Consider the following 21,385-nt stretch of genomic DNA (forward strand, 5'->3'; position numbering starts at 1 on the left):
CCACACGCTATCGCACTGTGTAAGTTTCATGTCGCTGCGACCCTAGGTTGTCGAGATGCGGCTCCGGGAAGCGGAGCGTGTCGGGCCGTCGGCCAGTCGTCTTGGACATTGGAGTCTCCCGTGTAACCCTACGGGATTTTTTTGTTGTTCTTTTTTTTGCTCGGCGCGCACTCATTTTTGCAAAATACAGAATTTTGATGCGACGCAAAAAAGCACAGTCAGTGGATCTCGGTCGTGTGCAAATTTGATGGAAAAATTCCTTACCGTTCGGCCTCCAGATGAGACAACGGACACACACACACACACACACACACACACACACTGCTCCTTTAGTAATGTAGAGGCAGAAAGAAAGAAAGAAAAAAGAAGATGATGTAGTGGCCCAGCGGTGTTTTCGTGTGTGCTTGGTCACTAACGTGCTTTTCTCATGAGAATACACCTGGAAGAGAAACATGTAGTTACCTACAGGAAATAGCATTTAAAGGGTGATCAGCTCTGCCCGCCCGCACTTCCCTAATTATGATTCTCACGCTTAGAGCAAGCTATTATCAATTGTTTTACCTCTTTGGAAGCATGCCGCGGTGCTTTAATTCAGCCAAAAAAGATCACAAACACCTCTTTACCACGCGGGCTATGAAGGGCACAGTGAGTGAATATTGCTTACAATGAAAAGAGCTAAACGTTGCGGGTAGCTATCATCCGCGGCACAGCATGGGGGCGATACAGCACAGCACAGCGTCTTGCATTAGGGATCGGCTTGGGAAAAGATGGCAATAGCCGTTTTCTGGCCGATTACTGACAGACTTGCGGTTCGGAAAAATTTGAATATATTTACGGGTTGTAGGGGGTATATTCGCCTGTACCACAGTGAACTCCCTACACGCCCCTAGATCGCAGTAACCCAAGTAATCCCCTAAAAGAGTCCCTCAACGCTCATGGGTATCTTGACCACCCTGGCTGCCTGCCCGTCGCGGAGGCGGTCTGTCTTAAAGTGACCCGACGTTTTCAGCCACCCGGCGAACTATACAGTTGTTAACAAACCTTCCAACGACGCTGATATCTCTTTATCCTGTAGCATCTCTGAGTCTTTCCGCAGCCAAGCGATTTCCAGTAGCGGAATAGTTCAATGACGTGATGCAAGCAGCCACACGCGCTACTTGTTACTGTACACATATGAACGTTATACACGTATAAACGAGCACCGCCGCGAAGAAATTAGGTTGTCGCGATCTCGTTGACTGTGGCGTCTTCCGCGGTGTCATCAGCAGACATCAGCATCATACACCTGTAAAAGAGCAGCACCAGTCAGGCCATGACTAGGCATGGTCTACCGCATCGCGGTGCAGTTTTGAGTAGTTCGATGCGCACGAAATATTCCTGCTCAGGTGAAACACGATCGCCTCGTTGCAGTCAATTCGTGCAGACCCGCACCTCTACATTCAGCGAACTGTGTTATTGAAACTCGTGTGAATTATGTTTACATGAGTCGTATATTCAGCAGGCAACATAACTCGCACGATCACGCCTCTATGCGCTTTTGAACTATGGTAATATATCAAAACTAGTCTTGCTAACAATAAGGTATTAAACCACCAATGCACTCTCCTTCGCAAAACGTTATTGGCCGAAACCACATGGCAATGGAATAATCTGACAACTGTTTTGATATAATATGGCCCAGATTTATTAGAGCGAAAACCCAGAGTCAGAAACGTCCGCAAAAGCGAATGGGTCAGACACATTTTAATAAAATGTTTCCCATTCACCGTTTTATATGTATGTTATGTGCATATATATATATATATATATATATATATATATATATATATATAAGGTATATGGTTACTGTCAAACAGGCATGAAAGCTGATTGTAAAAAGGATATGGCCATTCGCCACATATTTCTACATCTGAACTGAGAACAATGCTTCACCATTTAGACAAATTTTAATTTGTCTTAATGCATGACAATCGTCGGGTAGTTTATGAACGACACGTAAGATCTAGTCTAAGTGGCGGGCTTTTGGCTAGAGCAGGCTGAAGCTCAGATATAATCCGTACCTTCCTTGGGTTGAGTGGCTGGGTCGTAGGTCATGGATGGATGGATGGATCGAAATTAGTCGCACTGGTATGGGCATTGATGGATGTCACATACGTGATATGAAATGCTTTAGTGGGCGTGCTTCAGTCGTGACATATGAGTTAAGAGTGGTCTCGGGTCGTTGAAGCTGGAACAAAATTGCACTGGATGTGGTCTCCGGTAACCGAGGGGAATTCTGAGCGGCACCAGCAGATGCCGAAGGCTTCCAACAGACGCTGGACGATATTGATGGCCTCAGTCACCCCATATGGGCGGCCAAGCATTCTCGCACGTAATGTCCGAGCCTGATGACATCAGATTGGATTGGTGCCCGCAAGGGCACAGGTTTATGCCGCAAGGAAAACTACTTTTTGCAGTTTGTGTGTGTCGGTTTGCCTGCTTCTATCGGTCAGAAAGATCGCTCCGCTCATGTGATTGACATCATCAGCATGTCCAAGACGCGCCACCGCTGGCTAGCCCACACTCCCAAGCTGACCGGCAGTGCTGCTCGCTCCACCCGTAGCCGGTGCTGCAGTGGAGGATGCGGAGGCAGGCGCAGCGGCACGTCCTTGGGTCCCAGAGCTGATTATGGGCGCATTCGAGCGGCGGTCCCCTGCATCGGCACCGACACGAACGCCTGTCGTATCGCTGCGAAGCACGACGTGTCATCAGTCACGGAGCATGCTGCACGGCCAGCAGCGTCGTGCCATTGGGCAAGAGCGGATGAGCACTAGGGTGTGTCATCAGTAACAAAACCAAGTGAGACAAAGAAGTTATTTGGCGCAAGAGTCCAAAAGTACATAGCATAGCAAAAGTTCTTCCCAAAAACTTAAATTCGTGAGGCGCGAGTCGATCGAAATATCGCCATAGACCAGCGCCCCGCGTTGCAGTCACCCCATGCTGGGCGGCGTCCGCCGCCGCAGGTAACACTAAGCCGTGGACGGCAAGCGACACAAAATAGCTTTGCCTTTGCGTATAGAAATGTTGCTACCGGGCGCTATTTAAGCCGTTGTATGAGAATGTCCCGGTCTAGGTCTAATATGTGGATCAGACATTGCCCGGTTGATTGCCATTTGGCGGAAACTTTATGTGCTGTGGAGTATGAACTCGTTGTACGAGTATGCTGGTTAGTATTGCTTTAGACTTTCACTTCCCGAAGACAACTAACGTGATGCAAATAAAGCTATGCATAGCATATGACTCAGAATATATTGTCTGGTGTACAACTTAATACATACAGCAAGCTCTGCAGCCTGTACCACGAACGTAGAAGTGGGCGCGCGGTAGGGTGACTCCAAGCACATCTTGCTCCTTGCCGAGCCTGTGTATTCGATGCACCGGCCCAATCAGCAACTACTCACAGACTGGAAACCCAAAACACGTCTTGACAGAGATCGCACAGTAGCAGAAATACCGTCGCAGCTGGGCTCCACATATTGCCGAAGCTCCAGCTCCAGCCGCAGACGTCCTCGGCAGTGCGGCGCTGCGTCGCACTCCTAGTGTGAACCAGATAGGCAAGATGGTCAGCGGTGCCTGCACTTTGTTCCGCAGCATGCAGTCGGTGAGGTCTCGCAGTAGAGGCTGTGTGACTGGTCCGTGCCAGGGAATCAGTTCGGTGTACCTCACGGCCTCGAGGTTTACCGCTGAGATGGCGAAGACCCTGGCCTGAAGAAGACCCTCGGTTTGCTGCTCACGAGCGGCGCTACGATCGGAACCGCCTAATCGCGGACCATGCGGTTCTCCTCCCACACCATGTCCAGCAGCAGCTGTTCCGGACGGACCCAGTACCCGCTACGCTGGAGGACTATGTGTGCTGCAGCAGGTCGCGGAGCACCGCGATGCTCCGGAACAAGCTGTGCAAGCCAAAGGCGCAGCCGCTGTTTTGCCGGATGGCGGATCATACCGCCACATCGTGGCCGACCACGCACTGGACGGGGTCCTTGAGAGGTCTCGATAGAGGTCTGAGGCTGATGGATAGAGGCTGCTGGAGGTCTCGGTAGAGATGTGAATTAGGAGCAGGCAAGCGGCCAGTGTCAACCATCTGAAAACAAAAGCGAATATATTGGAACAATTTGCTACGAACTGAGCATTAGATCATGCAAAAATGATTCTGCCTCTTTAGGGTATGCAGTTATGCCGATGTCCAGCGTCCTTAAATGTGACGGAATACATATCAACAAATATGCAAGTAAGCATGAACCAACCAGCAAATGATGCGACCTAACACGGCACAAGGTATGATAATAAGTAAATACTCAACAGTGAGCACACGAAATATCAATTAATACTTGATGAACATTAAACCCTCATTGGTATAAATTCAAGGATAATGCGTTTTCATATTCACCTGACATGGTTCGATGGTCCGATTCGTCGCTGGGCCGCCACATTTCAGACAGAGCTGTTTTGAACGCCGGAGGCCAGAAGTTACAGTAGCTGCTGGTTGGTGCTCAGCTGCTGAATCAGTTCGGCCGGCAGGTTTGGCACGGGCTCGGACCTAGGCTTGAATGCCACAACGTCCCTCTCCTAGACCTCTCCAGCACAGGTCTTGCCGATGGGTCCAGACAAATTTCGATCCCGTGGTCGTGCCATCAAGGCAGACGGAGGAGATTCAGCTTGTTGCCGTGCAGGTGAACCAGCGTGCGGGTGACTAGGTGGCCAGCTCAAACAGTCGGAACACATCACCTATCGTTTCGGTGTTGACGGCCGTGCCATCGCAGCCTAGCACATTGATGCAACCATCGCACTGAGGGCTCATGGAGTGTAGCTCGTCGAACAAAGGCAGGGCGGTTGCCTGGCTCAGTGATGACAACCACGTGTTTTTCGACGGCATTTGTCTGGCTCCGTGCGGCTCATATAGTTCCTGCCTTCTCAGCCGTCTGAGTAGAAGATGGTCAAACCTGACCCATGGATTGCTTCAAAATTTTAACGAGCCGTCTCCTTTCTCGCTCTGTCTCTTGCGCAGCAGATCTTCTTAGGATCTACGATACTTGATTTCAAGTAGCCAGTCCGTCTCTGCTGTCTTGTTGAAAGGCGTTGATTATAGCAACAGCGGCCCGGTTCAAGCCATCGTAGCTGTCAGCCGCCAGAGTGGTGTTAGTCAGATCGTTAACGCCACAATCTACAGTGGCAGCGGTCTCAACCGGAGCGAACAATCGGTGTCGTCGCCACTTTCTACCATGTACGGAACCGTGTAAGAATCCGTGCTCTTGGCTGATTCGTCAGTGCTAAGACCACTTGGTCCCGGAGCAGGCTCGGGGTCAGCACTAGCAGCCAGCGCTGGCTCAGCAGGCGGCGAGGGCTCAGCAGCCGGCGGGGAAGGCGACTCAGGTCCAGCAGCAGACACCGCCTCACTGGCGGCCGAGCCACGACGCCCCGGAAGTTGTCTGGCCATCCTCAGCACCTCGCGAGCCTCCCTCGTCGCAAGCGTATCCCGGCCATATGACCCCAGGGTAAGCTTCCGGTGCCTCCAGTGGCCCTTCATGGCAACCTCCTCCTGATACATTGTGCAGGCAACTGGGCATGGAAAGCTGCACTGAAGCTTGCACTTGCATTTCGCGACATCGAGAAGCTTGCTGAATTTAGTGGTGGCCGCGTCGCTGTGTCACTATTTCTTTGATTTCTTACTGATAGTTCTGTTGGGATGATATCAATCCCCATCGATCAACTTTTTCACCCAGTTTAGATCATGGACAGGGATCGCTTCGTTGGTCCACAGTTCCCTGATTCCTCTTCGATTCGCTCAGCCACCTGATGTAGCTCAAGGCTTTCCCGTAGTCGGTAGTTGGTGGTGGGATAGTGGAGCCGGGTGGCCTATCACAAAATGTTTTCTGAGCGACCGTGTAGCCTTCGACATGCTTATGCAAGTAATTGTTCGAAAGAAATGTTTCAGTACCGGCAAAATTAAACTAATAAACCCATATGTTCCACGCAGAAAAGCACATAAATTGCAAATCAACATCATAATGATGCGTTAGTAATAACAAACTTGAACCCAACCTGGTCTGCTAGAGCATTATCATAACTGCACAGCATTGGGTTTTACCAAACATTAATGTTTCTTACTTAAAAGTCAGCTTAGATGCTGTTTGGCAATACTTTGCTGGTGCTCTTCATGACGCCTATTTCATACTTAATCCACCAAGTACCGATAGTGTAGAAAGTGGCAGCTTTGAAGCGTGTTGAATGATGATTCCAGTGCGTAAAATAGGTGGCGATAGTATCGAATACGGTTTTCGTGGCCTGTCAAAGAAAAACTACTCTCGACCCACGAATATTAACATTGGTGCGGTGCGACAGACCCGAAAGTTTGTCATTAATCCGTGTGCCATGGAAAAACTTCGTCTCAGCCGATTCCAAGAGGTTCACCCCCTCGATGACACCCTAATAAGCATAGATGCTAAAGTGCGCAAAACCTTTTCTAAAAAGCCTCTGTGCTATGTGTAAACGAGCTTTTCCACTCCCTCCTCCTCGAAGATAGCGCCGTGGATACCAATGGCCCAGAAGATTGCAGCTTCCATACATGTGTGCTTACTATGTGTTGTGAGCACGCCCAGCTGGCCCGGCGGCACAGCATGCTGTCCCTGCCGTGTCGCGGCGCGGCCTCGGCCGCACGGTGGAATGCGGCTGGTGGAATGCGTACAGTCCGCCGCGGGCGCTGACCGCCGTCCCGTGGCGGACTGTACGGGACGCTTGATAGGTGCGTGTATGCGAGCTGACTTATGACCGGTAGTTCACCCGAACTAAATGTTATGTCGTGCCTGCCTGGGATAGCAGGGGCAGGACGCCACGGGACTTGGTCCAATACAGACCGCCGCGTCGCTACACGTCTCTCTGACCGAGCTGAGCCGAACCGCTGGACGGAGACATCACACTATGGATTCCGCATTTTACACTGATATCCATCGAAAGTGAACTACAAAGACTGTCGCTGCCGTCAATCACTCGCGTGGCACACCGGAAGGCTACGGTCATCTGAACGTCGAACGGCATTGGCCCCATTAGCCTCAAGGCATTGTGTCAAATATGTATTAGGTTTGAACTGAAATGGCCATCTTGAAGATAATTCTGTACCGATCACAGCCCGGTCCTTCTTAAGATCAAATCCTCTCTAGTTCCTGAACTACTCGCCCGCGAAGATTGCAGACTTTTTCGGAGAGACCGTTTCAAGGCCACCCAGGTATCCATGACGCCATAATAATGGCATTCAAATCCTGCTAATTTTTAGCCATGCGGTGATCAAGGTCAAGAAAAATATGATTGTGGGGTCGTTTATGTCTGGCGTTCGTGGGCGCGATTTCCAGATATAACAGCCGTCAATTGGCACTCAATGTTATGTAAGGCATGATGATATTATCAAACCATGACGTGTTGAGGAGCATATTTACTCAACAGACAGCAAACTGTTATGCAGAGCAGCCTTTCCCACTCAAAAGTGTGTCAATAGTCATAACTGAGCCTTTTCGTAATATCTCATGCTTGCTCTAGTATCTTCGAATGTGGAAGCACACCTAGAAACTACGTCGGGAAGCTGTTCTAGACGAGCAGCTGAAATGAAATGTGATTAGTCGCTCTACGTTGGTGGCATAAGATGCATAGTGACGACAGAAAGGATGAAATATTCTAATTCGATTCGTAAAGAGATGCATTTATGTTGTTCTGGTTGAGCTTGAGGTGGATATGTGGGCCGCGCTGTTCTACTGCAGAAGCAAACCGCAGGAGGTGCAGATGGGAGGGCAAACACGGCAAAACAGTTTTCATGCGCAACAGTTGATGTAACAATTTGCAAGACTTATGTAAACATCAGATCTATGTAAGCCCTGACGTTTTTTCCGCAACTTAGCATGATCGTGACGTCACTGGTTCTTTGTCGTGAAAATCATAAGACAACCAAAGTGAGTTACAGTTGTTATGTTCTCGCTGTATCGATTGTTCAGATTATGAGTCCAGCTCAATTACGAAACAGGACACCATACGAAAAACGCAAATTTTTCCAGCCCAGATTTTAGCTCAAAACGGGGGGCCTCCTAGTTTATAATTGGGTCTCGTGCCTCAAAATGGAGCGTCCTAGTTCATGACGGGGTTCTCCTAGCTTATTACGGGGTCTTCTAGCTCAAAGTGGATGGCTTTTAGTTACAAACGGACTTCCTAGTTGATCGTGGGTCCTCCTAGTTCATAACGGTTGCCTCTAGACCAGTAAATAGACCCCCGAACACAAAACAGAGCCTTCTGATCTGGATCATGAGCTTCCTTACTAAAAAAGGGCCGCCTCAAGATTCATAAAACAGGCGTCTTGATACAGAAAAGGGCCTTTTGAGCTTGATTAATACCCTCTAGCTCAGCTAAAGTACCACCTCGATCGGAAGCTCGGTAATTCACGTAAGTCTTTGCTTGGGCAAAAGGGGCCTCACAAAATTTCGTGGCGGCAAAAACACACCCTTTCCCCGCTGCTTGAGAGCACAACTGCCCGCTCTGCCCCCCCCCCCCCCCCCACACACACACACGGCTGCGTCGCTCCTACTTGGGAAGGACCACCACGTAAATGAATCATGACACTGCATCTCTACACACGTTGCAGGCATTGGCCGGGGAGTGGAGGCATGGCAGACTACTTCGCCTCGCTCACCTGTATGAGAGGGTTGCAGTCAGTCTCTTGAACCAAACAGCCACAGCGGCAGTCCACGTCCTCCTGCACGTACAGCGTGGAGCACCCCATGATGCGCGAAGAGAAGCTGACGACCTGTTGGCGTGGTAGAGTCGCGGTTGCTGCGGTTTTTGGACGGGCTTTGTATAACGCACAGGATGGGCAGTATCGCTTTGAGTCAGCTGTTTCTGGAATCACTGCTTCATTTCACAACTTGTGGGACTTTTTAATCTGATTGTTTACCTAAAACATCCCGAGGACGTTTGAGCGCGCTGACCAGACCCACAAAATTACGAGCAGTTCCTATTGAAACGTACAGAAAAGCTTTCAAGAATTCAGCTACAAGAAAGTTTTCAAAACCAATCTTATCATTGTACGGCCATGGTTTCTCTCATGATGAGCCAATATGATGTAGTGCAAATGTACTTGCCAATGAAAGAGTCCTTGGCCAAGGAACATATCATAATCTGGATGGTCACGTTGTGAAAAAGCGACAGCACCCTGTCAGTGAATATATTAAACATAACCAGCTTTCTTTATTTCCATTGCACACATGCCATAAGTAAAGACCCGTGCAATTCATCCAATCCTTTTTCCCACCAACTGCACCAAAACGAGCAAAAAGTTGTCAAACACAGGGGACGCCTAACGGCCAGCCGAGTGAAAAGACACCGTACGTGCGCGGTTCTTGTGTAGTATACGCGTTTTCAATGTGATGCGAAATAAAATTTGTACGATTGGGTGAGCTGCAGCTAGGTCATCGCGCCAGCAAAGCCACTTTGGTGGCCTCTAATTGATAATTTTTTGGCTTATCCGCTTCGGTGCTCCTACGACTTTCAGGAGCTCTGGAAGGCAATAGGTATGTCATCATGGATACTGCCCACCACCTTTCATGTCCATTTCACGCGGTGAAGTGATCGAAGCGCATTTGAAGATCATGACACCAAAGTCAATATCTTATTCAGACGGCTGTTCTTCTTGGAAACATGTCCCCCATGAACACATTGCTGTGAAAACAGTCTCTTTCAAAAACCCGCACGATGTTCTAGCTTCTTCCATTCATGAAATAACTCAGATCTCATAAGAAAACTCGAACAACCTCTACAAGCCACTTCACGCTCCACCGCAGCAAATTAAGACAAAGGGTCATCAAGGCACATATCTTCACACCCCAGCGCAATCCATTTTGAAATGGTAATTCGTTGACAGGGCTGCAGCTAGGACTTTCTTAAGTGTGTGTGTGGGGGGGGGGCGGGGGGGGGGGTGAGTCCCGGAGTTCAGTGTGCCCTCATTATGAGAGAAGCGAAGGAACCGTCCATGGCGCTGAGGAAGAAAAAGGCAAGCTTTTATGGGGCGCCCCTCCCCTCCCCTCTTGCTGCGCCCCTCTCCGCTGAGTGCAGAAATTTCTTACCGTTATTGGCTTCTCTCTTACAGTCCTCGGCATGCAAGAATGTGTGGGATGGCCACACCATCCGCTGCATCTCTTCACCACCACCACCCACGGCGAAATCTGAAACCGCCGCCGTGGCATCAGGGACACTCGAAGCATCACCACCTGGTGCATCACCATCGCTCGGTGCAGCACCACCTCTTTCATGCGATCCAATTCTGAGTGGATGACGAGATTTGCTGTGCGATTGCTAATTCCGCAGAGCAACAAACTAGGTGAAATTAAATAAATCCTCGCCCTGATGGGCGTTCAATGCTCCCCCGCGCTTTTTTAATATCTCCGGCATGTTGTGCAATCACGGTCAAATTTTCAGAAGCTCATGGGCATTTGACCGCGCGTGTTTTGACACCAGGTGTCAGTGGGGCTTTACGACGCACTCAGCTACTGCGGCTTTATGGCATCGACTGCCTCTCACTTTGGCAGGAAGGGCGGGTACCGCGGGGAATCGAACCCCGTACTTCTGGTTTTCCAGATGCGCAGTGGTTAACGCGGACGCAATAACCACTACACTACCGGCACCCCGTTTTGATACCAGAAACATGTTCCTAGCTTCTCTGATTTCGGAGCAGCGGCGGTCTTTCGGGAGCACTACGCGACGATCTACGGCTTGTCGCGGCCGGCGGGCGGCAACAGACGATGCCGTGGAACTCGTGCGGCGGACTGACATTGTTACATTGACAGGGCCATATATCAAACACATGTGCTCAAAACACGTAAAAATGTACTTTTTATGCTTAGAGTTGAACAAGAGACACGCCTGCGTAGGTTTCGTGCCGTCATAAGCTGTGGCCCGTATGTATTATGTTGTAACGCTGAAAAAGTGCGCTGTTCTGGAAAATTTGACGTTTGACCACGCATAAAAGGGTCAGTCATTATCCTAACAGCACAAAAAGTACTACCAATCGTGCAATCGCATTTATACAAATACACAAATGTTTTCCTCTGAGCCCTATCTTTATTAATTTGAAAACATCAGGGAGTCGCATCATCCCCCTTACCAGTGTGTTATGAGAAACGGCAAATCAGGCGAAAGTTAGCTTTTCAAATATGACAGCTGTAGTAAGTATAAGTATACAAAAACAGTATGACACTGCACTGACATTACACGCGACAGTTGGGGCACTCCACGACAAGACAATCAGCACATTGCACTCTGATGCCTTCAAAAATCTGATATTGGAATGGTGTGGTAGCCTTGGGCCGCGAAGGTGACTGCGAATTTTAGACCTCCCTGCGCGACGGTCTCCGGATTAAAATCTTGGGTATTTTCGAAATATCATGCCGCAGGCCCATCTTTGGCCGTTAATGACATGTAGCCGGATGATCCGAATAGATATAAAACTTACATGTTGATTAATTCAGCGTGATGCACGGGATATTTAAGCAGCCTCCAATTTTCCAAGTGTTCACTTTTTGGCCTCGTTAACTCCTGACTTTTCTTAACGTGATATACCTTGAAATATATGACAAAGCATTGTTTTCTAAACAAGCTCAAGTTAACTCGCCTGCACATTATATATATATATATATATATATATATATATATATATATATATATGTGTGTGTGTGTGTGTGTCAAGCCTTGAAATGCTTTTTTAGCTTGGCAAAGGAACGTATAGATGATGTTGAGAACGGTATCTCCGGATATATCCGGACTGAATGCGGCTGGATGTATAGAGATGCAGTAAACGGAATTCGATTGAATGCACGATTCTGAGCAAGAAATCTAGCCTAGTGTTCGCGAACCGTGGTTAGAAGAAGAATTTGATTGTTGTCTCAGTCACATTTTCCTGAGGAACTTAAACAATGACGGGCTCCTTTCTAAGAGAAATTGATACACCGACCGAACCTCAAGTTCTCGTAGAAGAGCAGCGGCTTCAAACTGTTGTGGTGCCAGGTGTGCTTTGCTGTACTGCCCATGCTGTCGCCTCCAGCATCATTCGCTGGAGAAAGACTAACTCGACAGCGATGTCGTCTTTCGTGCCATGAAACATGCAGCAACATTTCTGGACCAGTACGCCAGCTCTACCGATCTTCACGCTACCACAAAAATGACGGCAGCGTGGTGCACCGCGACGCGTTCCAATCAAACACCTGGGCGGTGTCCACTACCACAGACGAACAACTTTCTGCGAATCACCGTGGGTTCCCGCCTCTCCAGCCACCAAAGATTCTTCGTGCCGTGGATAATACGCAGCCAGCACCTGGAGCCGATGGTGAGGCGTGCTCAGCTCTGCTCCTACCGGCTCAATGACCTGCGGCAGTTGTCTCAGCTTTATACGATATCCGCCAGCGCGCATCTGCCAGTGCTACCTCCCTCCTCGCAGCGGATCCTATTATTGCTGGCATCCCCCTTATCGTCCTTTCGGCGTGGGGGTATCGTGCGAGTGAAATGTCTTCGCCGCTTCACAAAGAGAAGTGCAAGTGGAATGTCTTCGCCGCTTCGCAAAGGGAAAGTGCAAATGGAATGTCTTCGCCGCTTCGCAAAGGGAAAGTGCGAGTACGATGTCATCGCCGCTTCGCAAAGGAAAGGTGTGAGCGGCGGCATTTGTAACACGGCAAACCGTTCAGTGCCTTTCAGCTCGTTTCAGTGAAAAGCTCGCCAACGTTTCAGAGTTTCTTCCCATGAATGTTATATTTATTTCGTACGATTCGGATTGTCTCAATACAAGCCACAGAATGTCAGATAGGCCCGCAAAAGGGAACTGTTCCGTGCCATAGCTGGGTGGCCGTTGCTTCGAGAAGTTTAGGAATGGCTCAGCTGTCCTGAAGGAATAACAACACAACAGGAAGTCGGTTTTATGTTTTTGTTGTTAAAAAGGTCAGAGCGTAAATTTGACATCTCTTATTTTTTCGTGAATTTCCCTAGTTAGACGGACCAGGACCAGGACCAGGACGAGGGTAAAGTTACTTAAAGTGCCTGCATCGTCTAATCCATCTGCGGAAGAATAACCAGGGGAAGGGAGCACTATGGGTCCAGTGCTCCACCACATATCTATGGGAAAACAGTTAATGCGTGGGATGTGCAGGAATTAAAACATGGCTTGTTATCATCACCTGGGGTAGCCACTACAATAAGCATGATCATTCTGGTGGTTACTGTCACCAGCACGGCTCATGCAGTGCTAACCAATGCTGCAGCCCAGCCTAATACCTGGGAGGGATGGACGTAAGACAAAAGAAAAGCGACATCCTCTGCGCGGTCTGGAGTGTCGCAGCAGATCCCCACGGCATTCCAGACCTTCAGCCACTCCTCGGTCTATTCCATCCCGACCTCTTCTGTTGGAATCAACTGAACCAAATATCTGTGGTCGCCATTTCACGCGCAAGTTTGGATTGCTAGTATGTTGGGCTGAAAGAAGAAAACACATAGCATTTACCATAGCATTTTGTCATTCAATTTGAAGAGAGTTCAAGCTCCATCTCTACAGTTGGTTTAAACTGTCTTGATTTATTTTACGTTTATGTCGTTTGTCTAGGATGTAACATTGTGATGTCCATCACATCAGCACACATATTAAGTATGCACATTTTACCTTACCTGACTGAGTCCTTGAGAATGTTCTAGGTGAACAGCAGTTAACCTCGGTCTACAACGACAGGATACCAGGAGGCCAGAAACACTCCTTGTGTCCGTTTTGGAGCATTGCCCTGAAAAGCACACACACGATGACGACGTTAGCACTTAAATAACTGCAAACAGCGTCGTGGGTATCATTGTGATGACTCGCAGAACTGAACGTTAATAGTGTCTCACTTAATTAGAGGAGGAACAGCAATTGTTGGCTAGGCACTGGAACATTGCGCAGCCTGAGCCGGCAAGAAGTGGTAACGGGCGGATCAGAGGCGGATCAGAGGCGGAACAGGGGCGCGTATCCGACTGCTGCTCTAGCCATCACAAGGCGCATATCCGACTGCTGCTCTGGCCAACACAAGGCGCATATCCGACTGCTGCTCTAGCCATCACAAGGCGCATATCCCACTGCTGTTCTGGTCAACACATGGCGCATATCCGACTGGCCAACACACCGAGGCCAATAGGGACGGAGCCTGGGCGATCATGGGATCACAGCAGGCCAATAGAGGGAACCGCCAACAAGCATAGGGTTCTCAGAGCAAGCGAGAAGAACGCAAGACCAACGTGGTGGTCCGCTAAATGATCGGGAGCGCCCCGGCAGGCTGACATATAGCGCCACGGTCAGAGCGCAGGGCCCTTTGAACAAAGGAAAAGTACCCAAGACGTAAACTGATATACCTGAGCGATCAAGAGTGATCGGGCAGGTAAACCTGCGCCCGCCCGGTGGTCTGAAACGGCCACGTCCGGTTGGGGAAGTTGACCTTCGCCTGGGATCTCCTAATTTCAGACTCCGTACGAGAGAAACAAAGACACCATTGTCAAATGTCGATAAATAGTGAAGAATACAGCCAAACAGTTGACGCTAGGTCGAAATTTGGGGTCAGGTCAGGTCACCGTCAGAATGCGGTATACAAGTTTATAAACCTATCCAAAGTTTATTACCCAGATTTATAACCCATCCAAATGAAAGATTTGAAGTCGTGAACGGGTCTACGTGAACAGTACAATGTTCTTCTGTGGTCAGAAATAGCGTGTTCTACATCTACTGGCACTCATGATTTCATTTGTTGTGCACATTTGTGCACACGAACTGTTGTGCACATTACACATAGTCCCTTCGACGCTTGGTAATGTATCTGTAACAAGCTGAGAGCAGGCGCGTTGGTACATAAAATCATACGTCATCAGCTTTACAAACACGATGAAGAGGTGGCTGCACCCGTCGTACTCTTTCATCTAGCCTCTCCACTTCTGAGAATGTAGGTCATATTCTCATATAGGTCGCATGTGGGTTACCTTGTTCACCTTTTTATTTCATGTAGGTTACTTGTGGTTACTCATATAGGTCACATATAGGTTACCTTGTTATTTGATACTTGCGTGATCTATAGCAGGCTTTTCCACTCAAAAGTGTACCAATAGTCATAACTAAGCTTATTTCAAAATGTCTGATGCTCCCTTCAGTATCTTCAAATGTGCAACATTCCATCTCACAGAGAGGACCTGACGAGAATGAAGAATCCCCCGCAATAGAGATCAAAGAAAAAGAGCCCCAGACCAATGAAGAGCGTCCCTGAGCATCGAATGGCCCTTCGCCTTGCCTTATATGAGCCCCAGCGACAGCATAAGGCCTTCTGAGCAAGTGGATAGAATCGGAGACTAGTATGAAGGCCCCTAAGCAACTGAGTGCACCCTGGCATAAAGGGCTCCGGCAAAAGCATGTACAGCCTTTCGGGCGAATGGAAAGAAACGGTGCAGGGCCCCTGATACATCAAGAGTGCCCAAACATGTTAGCAGACAGCAGCGTAGACCCTACGAGAAATCGAAGAGATCAAGGGAAAGTGGAAGATTCCTCACCGATGGGATTTATCCGGAAGTCAACATACAAGCCCCGGCAACAGCGTAGCGCCTCTGGACAGCGTAATGAGCGTCAAAATGCCCCCCCAATCACCACCCGATTAATCAGCGAAGAATTAGCTTTGCTTGTTCACGGGCTCTTCACTCTCGCTTGCGACTGTTCTTGGTCGTCTGGGGGCCCGAAGACGTCCAATTTTGTTGTGCTTTGTGTTAGAGAACTGCGTCCATTCGGCTGGCCATGGGCCCCTTCAAAGCCCAGGTCCCCTCGAGACAAAAGCTGGCATGGTTTTGTGCCCCCCCCCCCCCCCTTAATGGGTCACTGGCCCAAGCGACGTAAAAGATAATGCCGCGACAGGGACATGGTGCCATTCATTCAAATAAGAAGCATCCGGGATACAATGTGAAGGGCCCCCGAATGATCGAGTGTGCCTGAGCAGGTTAGCAGATGGGCCCCGACAACAGCATAGGGCTCCCCATTCACATACGAAATACCTACGGCACAATGTAGAGGGCCCGCACGATCAAGTGAGCCAGAGCAGGCCAACGGATTGAGCCCCCGACAGGAGTGTAGCACCTCCATTCAAATAGGAAGTACACAGGACCGAATGTAGAGGGACCCGAACGTCACAGTGTGGCCGAGGAGATTATCAGATAAGGCCCCCGAAAAGAGTGAAGGAAACCCCTCCTCTTATGAATTACCCATCCATTTAAATAACAAGTACCTAAAACCCAAGCGTGGAGGAACCCCCAAAGATCGAGTGTATCACAACAGGCTATGAAATGGTCCGCAACATGAGCGAAGGGCCCTGCATTCGGTGGCCCAAATTCAATGCGCAGGGCCCCCGAACAAACCAATGTGCCCGAGCAGGCTGACAGATGGGCCCCGACAAGTGCGTAGGCTATCCATTCAAATAGGCAGTACCCAATACCCAATTTTGGAGACCCCAAACGACCGAGTGTGCTCAAGCAGGTTAACAGATTGGCCCCTGACAATAGTGTGAGACCTTAAGCACGTGACAGAGAACTGGACGGACCTGGCCCAATGTAAAGAGCCTATAAGTATACCGTGGGTGCGTCGGTAGGTTAACCGAGACCAACGTAAAGGGCCCCTGAACAACCGAGAATACCCCGGCAGGTTAACATACGGGGTCCCCGGCTATAGAGTACAGAGCCCTTCGGACGAACAGACAGAATCTGTGGAGGGCCCTTAATTAATAAGAGTGCCCCGGCACGCTATCAGGAAAAGGGTGTCAGCAACAGCACAGACAGGATCTGTGGAGGGTCCTTAATTAACAAGAGTGCCTCGGCACGCCATCAGGGAAAGGGTGTCAGCAACAGCACAGACAGGATCTGTGGAAAGCCCTTAATTAACAAGAGTGCCCCGGCACGCCATCAGGGAAAGGGTGTCAGCAACAGCACAGACAGGATCTGTGGAGAGCCCTTAATTAACAAGAGTGCCTCGGCACGCTATCAGGAAAAGGGTGTCAGCAACAGCACAGACAGGATCTGTGGAGAGCCCTTAATTAACAAGAGTGCCTCGGCACGCTATCAGGGAAAGGGTGTCAGCAACAGCACAAAGCCCTCCGAGCAAATGCAAAGAAATGAAGGGCAACGTAGAAGGCTTCTTAACGATCGGATTGACCCTGCACGGGGATATATAGGGCTCCCGGAAATAGGGTAGGGCCTGTGGACAGCGTTAGGAGCCTTAAACCTCACATTCATCACCCTCTCAATCAGTGAAGAATAATATTTCTGCTCGTGGGTTCCTCAATTTCCCTTGCGACTATTGTTGGTCGCCTGGAGGCCCAAAAGCGTCCAATTTTGTTGCGTCTTGTGTAAGAATGGCTTATCTGTTCTGCCGACTATGGGCCCCTTCTGAGCCTATAGGCCCCTTCGGGACCCAAGGGGGGCCATGGCCCCGTGCCCACCCACTTTGGATCCGCACCTGAATGGTAAGGCTACATTATCGATCAATTTGGGAATGGATTGAGGATCAAGGAATGGGTTCCAGTCTCAGCTTAATATGATTGGTTTTTGTGTGAAAAGTTCAGAATGGGGTAAATTTCACAGAAAACATATCTTAGTAAATCTTAGTAAAGGATCGTTGATGATTACCGCCGTCCCTGGCAGTGTATAACCACCACAGCCATGATCATACCACAAATGCAACTGCCACTGTAGGGGAAAACACGGGGTAACTTTTGTCTAGGTCATCTTGTACTTTTAAAACCTGTCGCATGTTGCGACCAATGACTTTATATTTCAGCTTAGACGCTATCATTTGCAAATACTCGTCAAAGGCATTTGCACACTGGCTTGACATATGAAGAAATTAGCATGGCAAAAGCATCAGGTACTCAGTGTACTATTTAGTACAAAATTATATCATACTGGCAATGATTTGTTGGAGCATATCGACAGTCAAGATAACTGTTCTGTACTACTTTGGCTCCACTTACTCTTTTTACCCATATGCATTGATAGGGCTCAGAAAAACAGTAAGGGGGGGGGGAATTCAGCATTCGTGTTTGGGGGAGGTTTAGCCCCCCAAAATATGAAGTGATGCTCCTGACTGCAGGAAATAATCTCGGAAGTGGTTATCTGAGTTGAAAACCCCATACAGATGTGTGGCAGTCGTTTAAAAGGAAGTGTTCTACATCTGCATGACGTTTTGATCTGAAATAGCCACCTGGAAGTTCATTCGGTGCAGCTTAGTACGCTGTTCACGTAAAGCCAATGGAAAGTATACGAAGTTGTATAAGTCCGGACACAGCCATCGGATCGAGGTACAATTCCGATCGATTATACAGGTGACTGTGCTCGTTGTACCACATGAAATTTCAATTCACTGCCCGGTGCATATCGCGAAATGCTGCATAATTACCAAGAACAAGTAGCCCATAGAACTCAGAATATCGCACTTATAGGTAATCTAGGAGATCAAAAACATGCAGGTTGTGGCTTGGCATAGACAAATGAATAGTTTTAATGGCTTCGAATTTCTTTTACAGTATCTGCAATGTTGCATCTGCATTATTTCATTTGCATCGCATAATGCGTTGCTGAACCTCGCCCTAAAAAATAAGGTAACAAACACGTACAACAAGCAATTTTCAATACGATGTCTACTAAAAAACAATTGACAAATACATCGCGCGTTTGTTATTTTCATATTTGGCTTCGTTATCGTAGTTCACAAAGCATCCAACAGATGTCATCAGTGTTCGCACATACGCGGTGAACCTCCTCCGAAATATGACACCGGCTGCGGACAAAAACTGTGGGACGCCAATGACGTGGGAAATTTGTTATCTTCAGCCTCTTTGGTCCGCGTGCGTCAGTGCCTCGTAGGTCGAGCCGAATCTGAGACTTTGTGCACAACTTCACGAACAACAGAGGCGGAATGAACTTAATATGCATCATCGGCTGCCGGATTATTTGGACTGCGGTCATTACCGATCAACATAACAGTGCACAGGAGCTTTCAAGACATCTGTCTTTTTAGCATTACAGGCCCGTTGTGGCGAAATAACGGATGTATGACACCAACGGCGTGAATATCATGCCAACTTTGTTCCCATTTCGGATGGTCATTCCCAGACAGAAAATGAGGCCGTTCAGAGAAATGGCATCATATACCCGATCAATATTGCGTCAAAATAGCATTCTTGCTGACATATACGTCATGTGAACATAATGAGATGCCCTGTTGTACAAACCGTGGCTTGAGAGCCCGTTATTCCCCGCAATATCCGATGCCACTTTCATAACGCCATTGACAACCAGCTGTTCCAATTTAGAGGTTAAGGTTTCTCCAATTTCCAGTTGGGTCGTTTATGTCTGGTACCATGCACTCTTGAGTGAAAGAAGCTTACTTTTTCAATTTTTCCTGGGTAAAGGCTGTGCCTGTGGCTATGTGCTCGCGTGCTATTTATTCTGGTTTGAACTAAGATATCACCAAATTTTGCACCCTTTGGACCCAAGCTGACACCAAATTTGCATGAATAATGTGTGGCTGATTTTCAGCCACAAATGTTCGCCCCGGAAAAATCGGTGCCTTTGCCATCAGAACTTTTCGACGCCAGCTTCTTCAACCACTTGATAGAACGCTCGGGGCACTTCTCGACAGTACCATCAGGCGCGGCCGCTAGATATGGGTGACTTTTGAGAACAATCAGGCCAACGGATTTCTTAACCTTCATCTTAATGTGTTTCTCGTACTGTTGCAGGGCCAATGCCTCATTGACACAGCCAAAATGCGGCGCTGGAGTGTCTATATACCTAGTGATGTCATTAACAGGAGGTTCACAACGTTCTTGCATGCGCTGGGGTCACTCACACTTGCAATTTCATGAGAGGTAATGGCCGTGATGCGCTTTCGACGTTCCTGAAGCCAACGTTTTCGGGCATCCCACCTGCTGGAATATATAAGGCACATGCAGGTGTGGGTGTGGGTGAAACCGTTCAGATCTGTTGATATGATTTAACCTTATATGATACTGGATCTATAAACTTGGACACCCACCCACACACACACACACAGAAAGGAAAAAAAGGTATAGATACATATATATGTATATATATATATATATATATATATATTCATACATACATACATACATATATATATATATATATATATATATATATATATATATATATAACATAGATGGATGAGTGTGGGTGCGGATATGGGTGTATTATGCGGCAGATGGGCGTATGCTACTTGCAATGCTCGCAAACTCTGTAAAATTCACCTGAGCGGTGACGTCAACAGTAACATGAAGGTCAGGGAATATACGTGTGGCATTCCACAGGATGTAGAATATCTTCCTCAGCTTCGTCAGCCCGATCGCCTCGCGAGCTCCGAAAACAGTACGCCGGAAACGCTAGGTCTGGAAACGTCGCCTCTCCCTAGGCGACAAAGCTGGGCAATACGCACGCGAATGCCGGCTAAAAAACGTCGGAAACGGTCGCTGAGCGTTCGCAAAAAACGTGACATGTCTCGCGCTGTCGCTTACTCGGCTCTTCGGTGGTGAGGTTGACAGCGACGGCGACCGCTCCAGCCCGCCGGCCCGCTTCGCTCATCATGTCGTGGCGCTCAGCTGGCTCCATGGCCGACATGGCGTTCATCAGGCTCTCCATGTCGGCCATGTCGGGCGGGCGGGCGCCGGGGCCGTACAGCGCCGCGACCGAGGCCGTCAGCGATACGATGAGCAGGATGCTACCGGGCACCATCGCGTCGCGTGTCCGGATCGGGACGAGTTGCTGTCGGGGGTGCCTCGAGTCCCTCGGCCGCTCAGCCTTCCACCGCTGCTGACAGTGGACTGGTTGTGTCGGGCTCCACCGGCTCCTCGGACCTGACGGTTCCCCTGGCCGTCTGGGCGATGTAATCCGTTCCGCGTTGGCTGCAGAGAAAACACAGGCGTCCCGAGAGAGACACCTAACGTAAGCAAACCACTCGCTAGCTTGAAAACACTCCAGTGCTAAACACGCGCCTGTCCCAGTTCCCGGACCCCCACTGAGGGTCGGCCCCGCGCTGGTACCGGTTCCCCGGGTCCCCACCGAAAGCTGGCCCCGTGCCGGTCTTATAATTAACGTGAAATGGATAAGTAATTGTTGTAGCCCCGCGCTCCCTGGGCCTCCCAAACGGCAGTACATCCTACGAACATCCAGTGAGATTTGCTATCGATCCATCTCGAGCAACGTCGGATTAGGCACAATGGCAAGCATGCGAGTAGACTTGTCCCACGGAGGTGTCAGTAATGAACTCATCTCT

General features: G+C 49.0%; 1 protein-coding gene across 1 annotated transcript; it reads right to left on the reverse strand.

The window, feature by feature from the left end:
• Positions 1-1,135: 1,135 nt before the first annotated feature.
• LOC119106390 (balbiani ring protein 3) lies at positions 1,136-20,936 on the reverse strand. Its single transcript, XM_037230028.1, has 6 exons — positions 20,628-20,936; positions 13,714-13,823; positions 10,134-10,232; positions 8,705-8,818; positions 2,576-2,727; positions 1,136-1,285 (listed from the first exon to the last, which is right to left on the reverse strand). The coding sequence occupies exons 1-6, from the start codon at positions 20,842-20,844 to the stop codon at positions 1,216-1,218; spliced, it is 762 nt and encodes a 253-aa protein (XP_037085923.1). The 5' UTR covers positions 20,845-20,936; the 3' UTR covers positions 1,136-1,215.
• Positions 20,937-21,385: the final 449 nt, after the last annotated feature.

The sequence above is a fragment of the Pollicipes pollicipes genome, unplaced genomic scaffold (genome assembly GCF_011947565.3).
Source record: "Pollicipes pollicipes isolate AB1234 unplaced genomic scaffold, Ppol_2.1 Scaffold_6138;HRSCAF=7277_pilon_pilon_pilon, whole genome shotgun sequence".
Classification (NCBI taxonomy): Eukaryota; Metazoa; Arthropoda; class Thecostraca; order Pollicipedomorpha; family Pollicipedidae; genus Pollicipes; species Pollicipes pollicipes.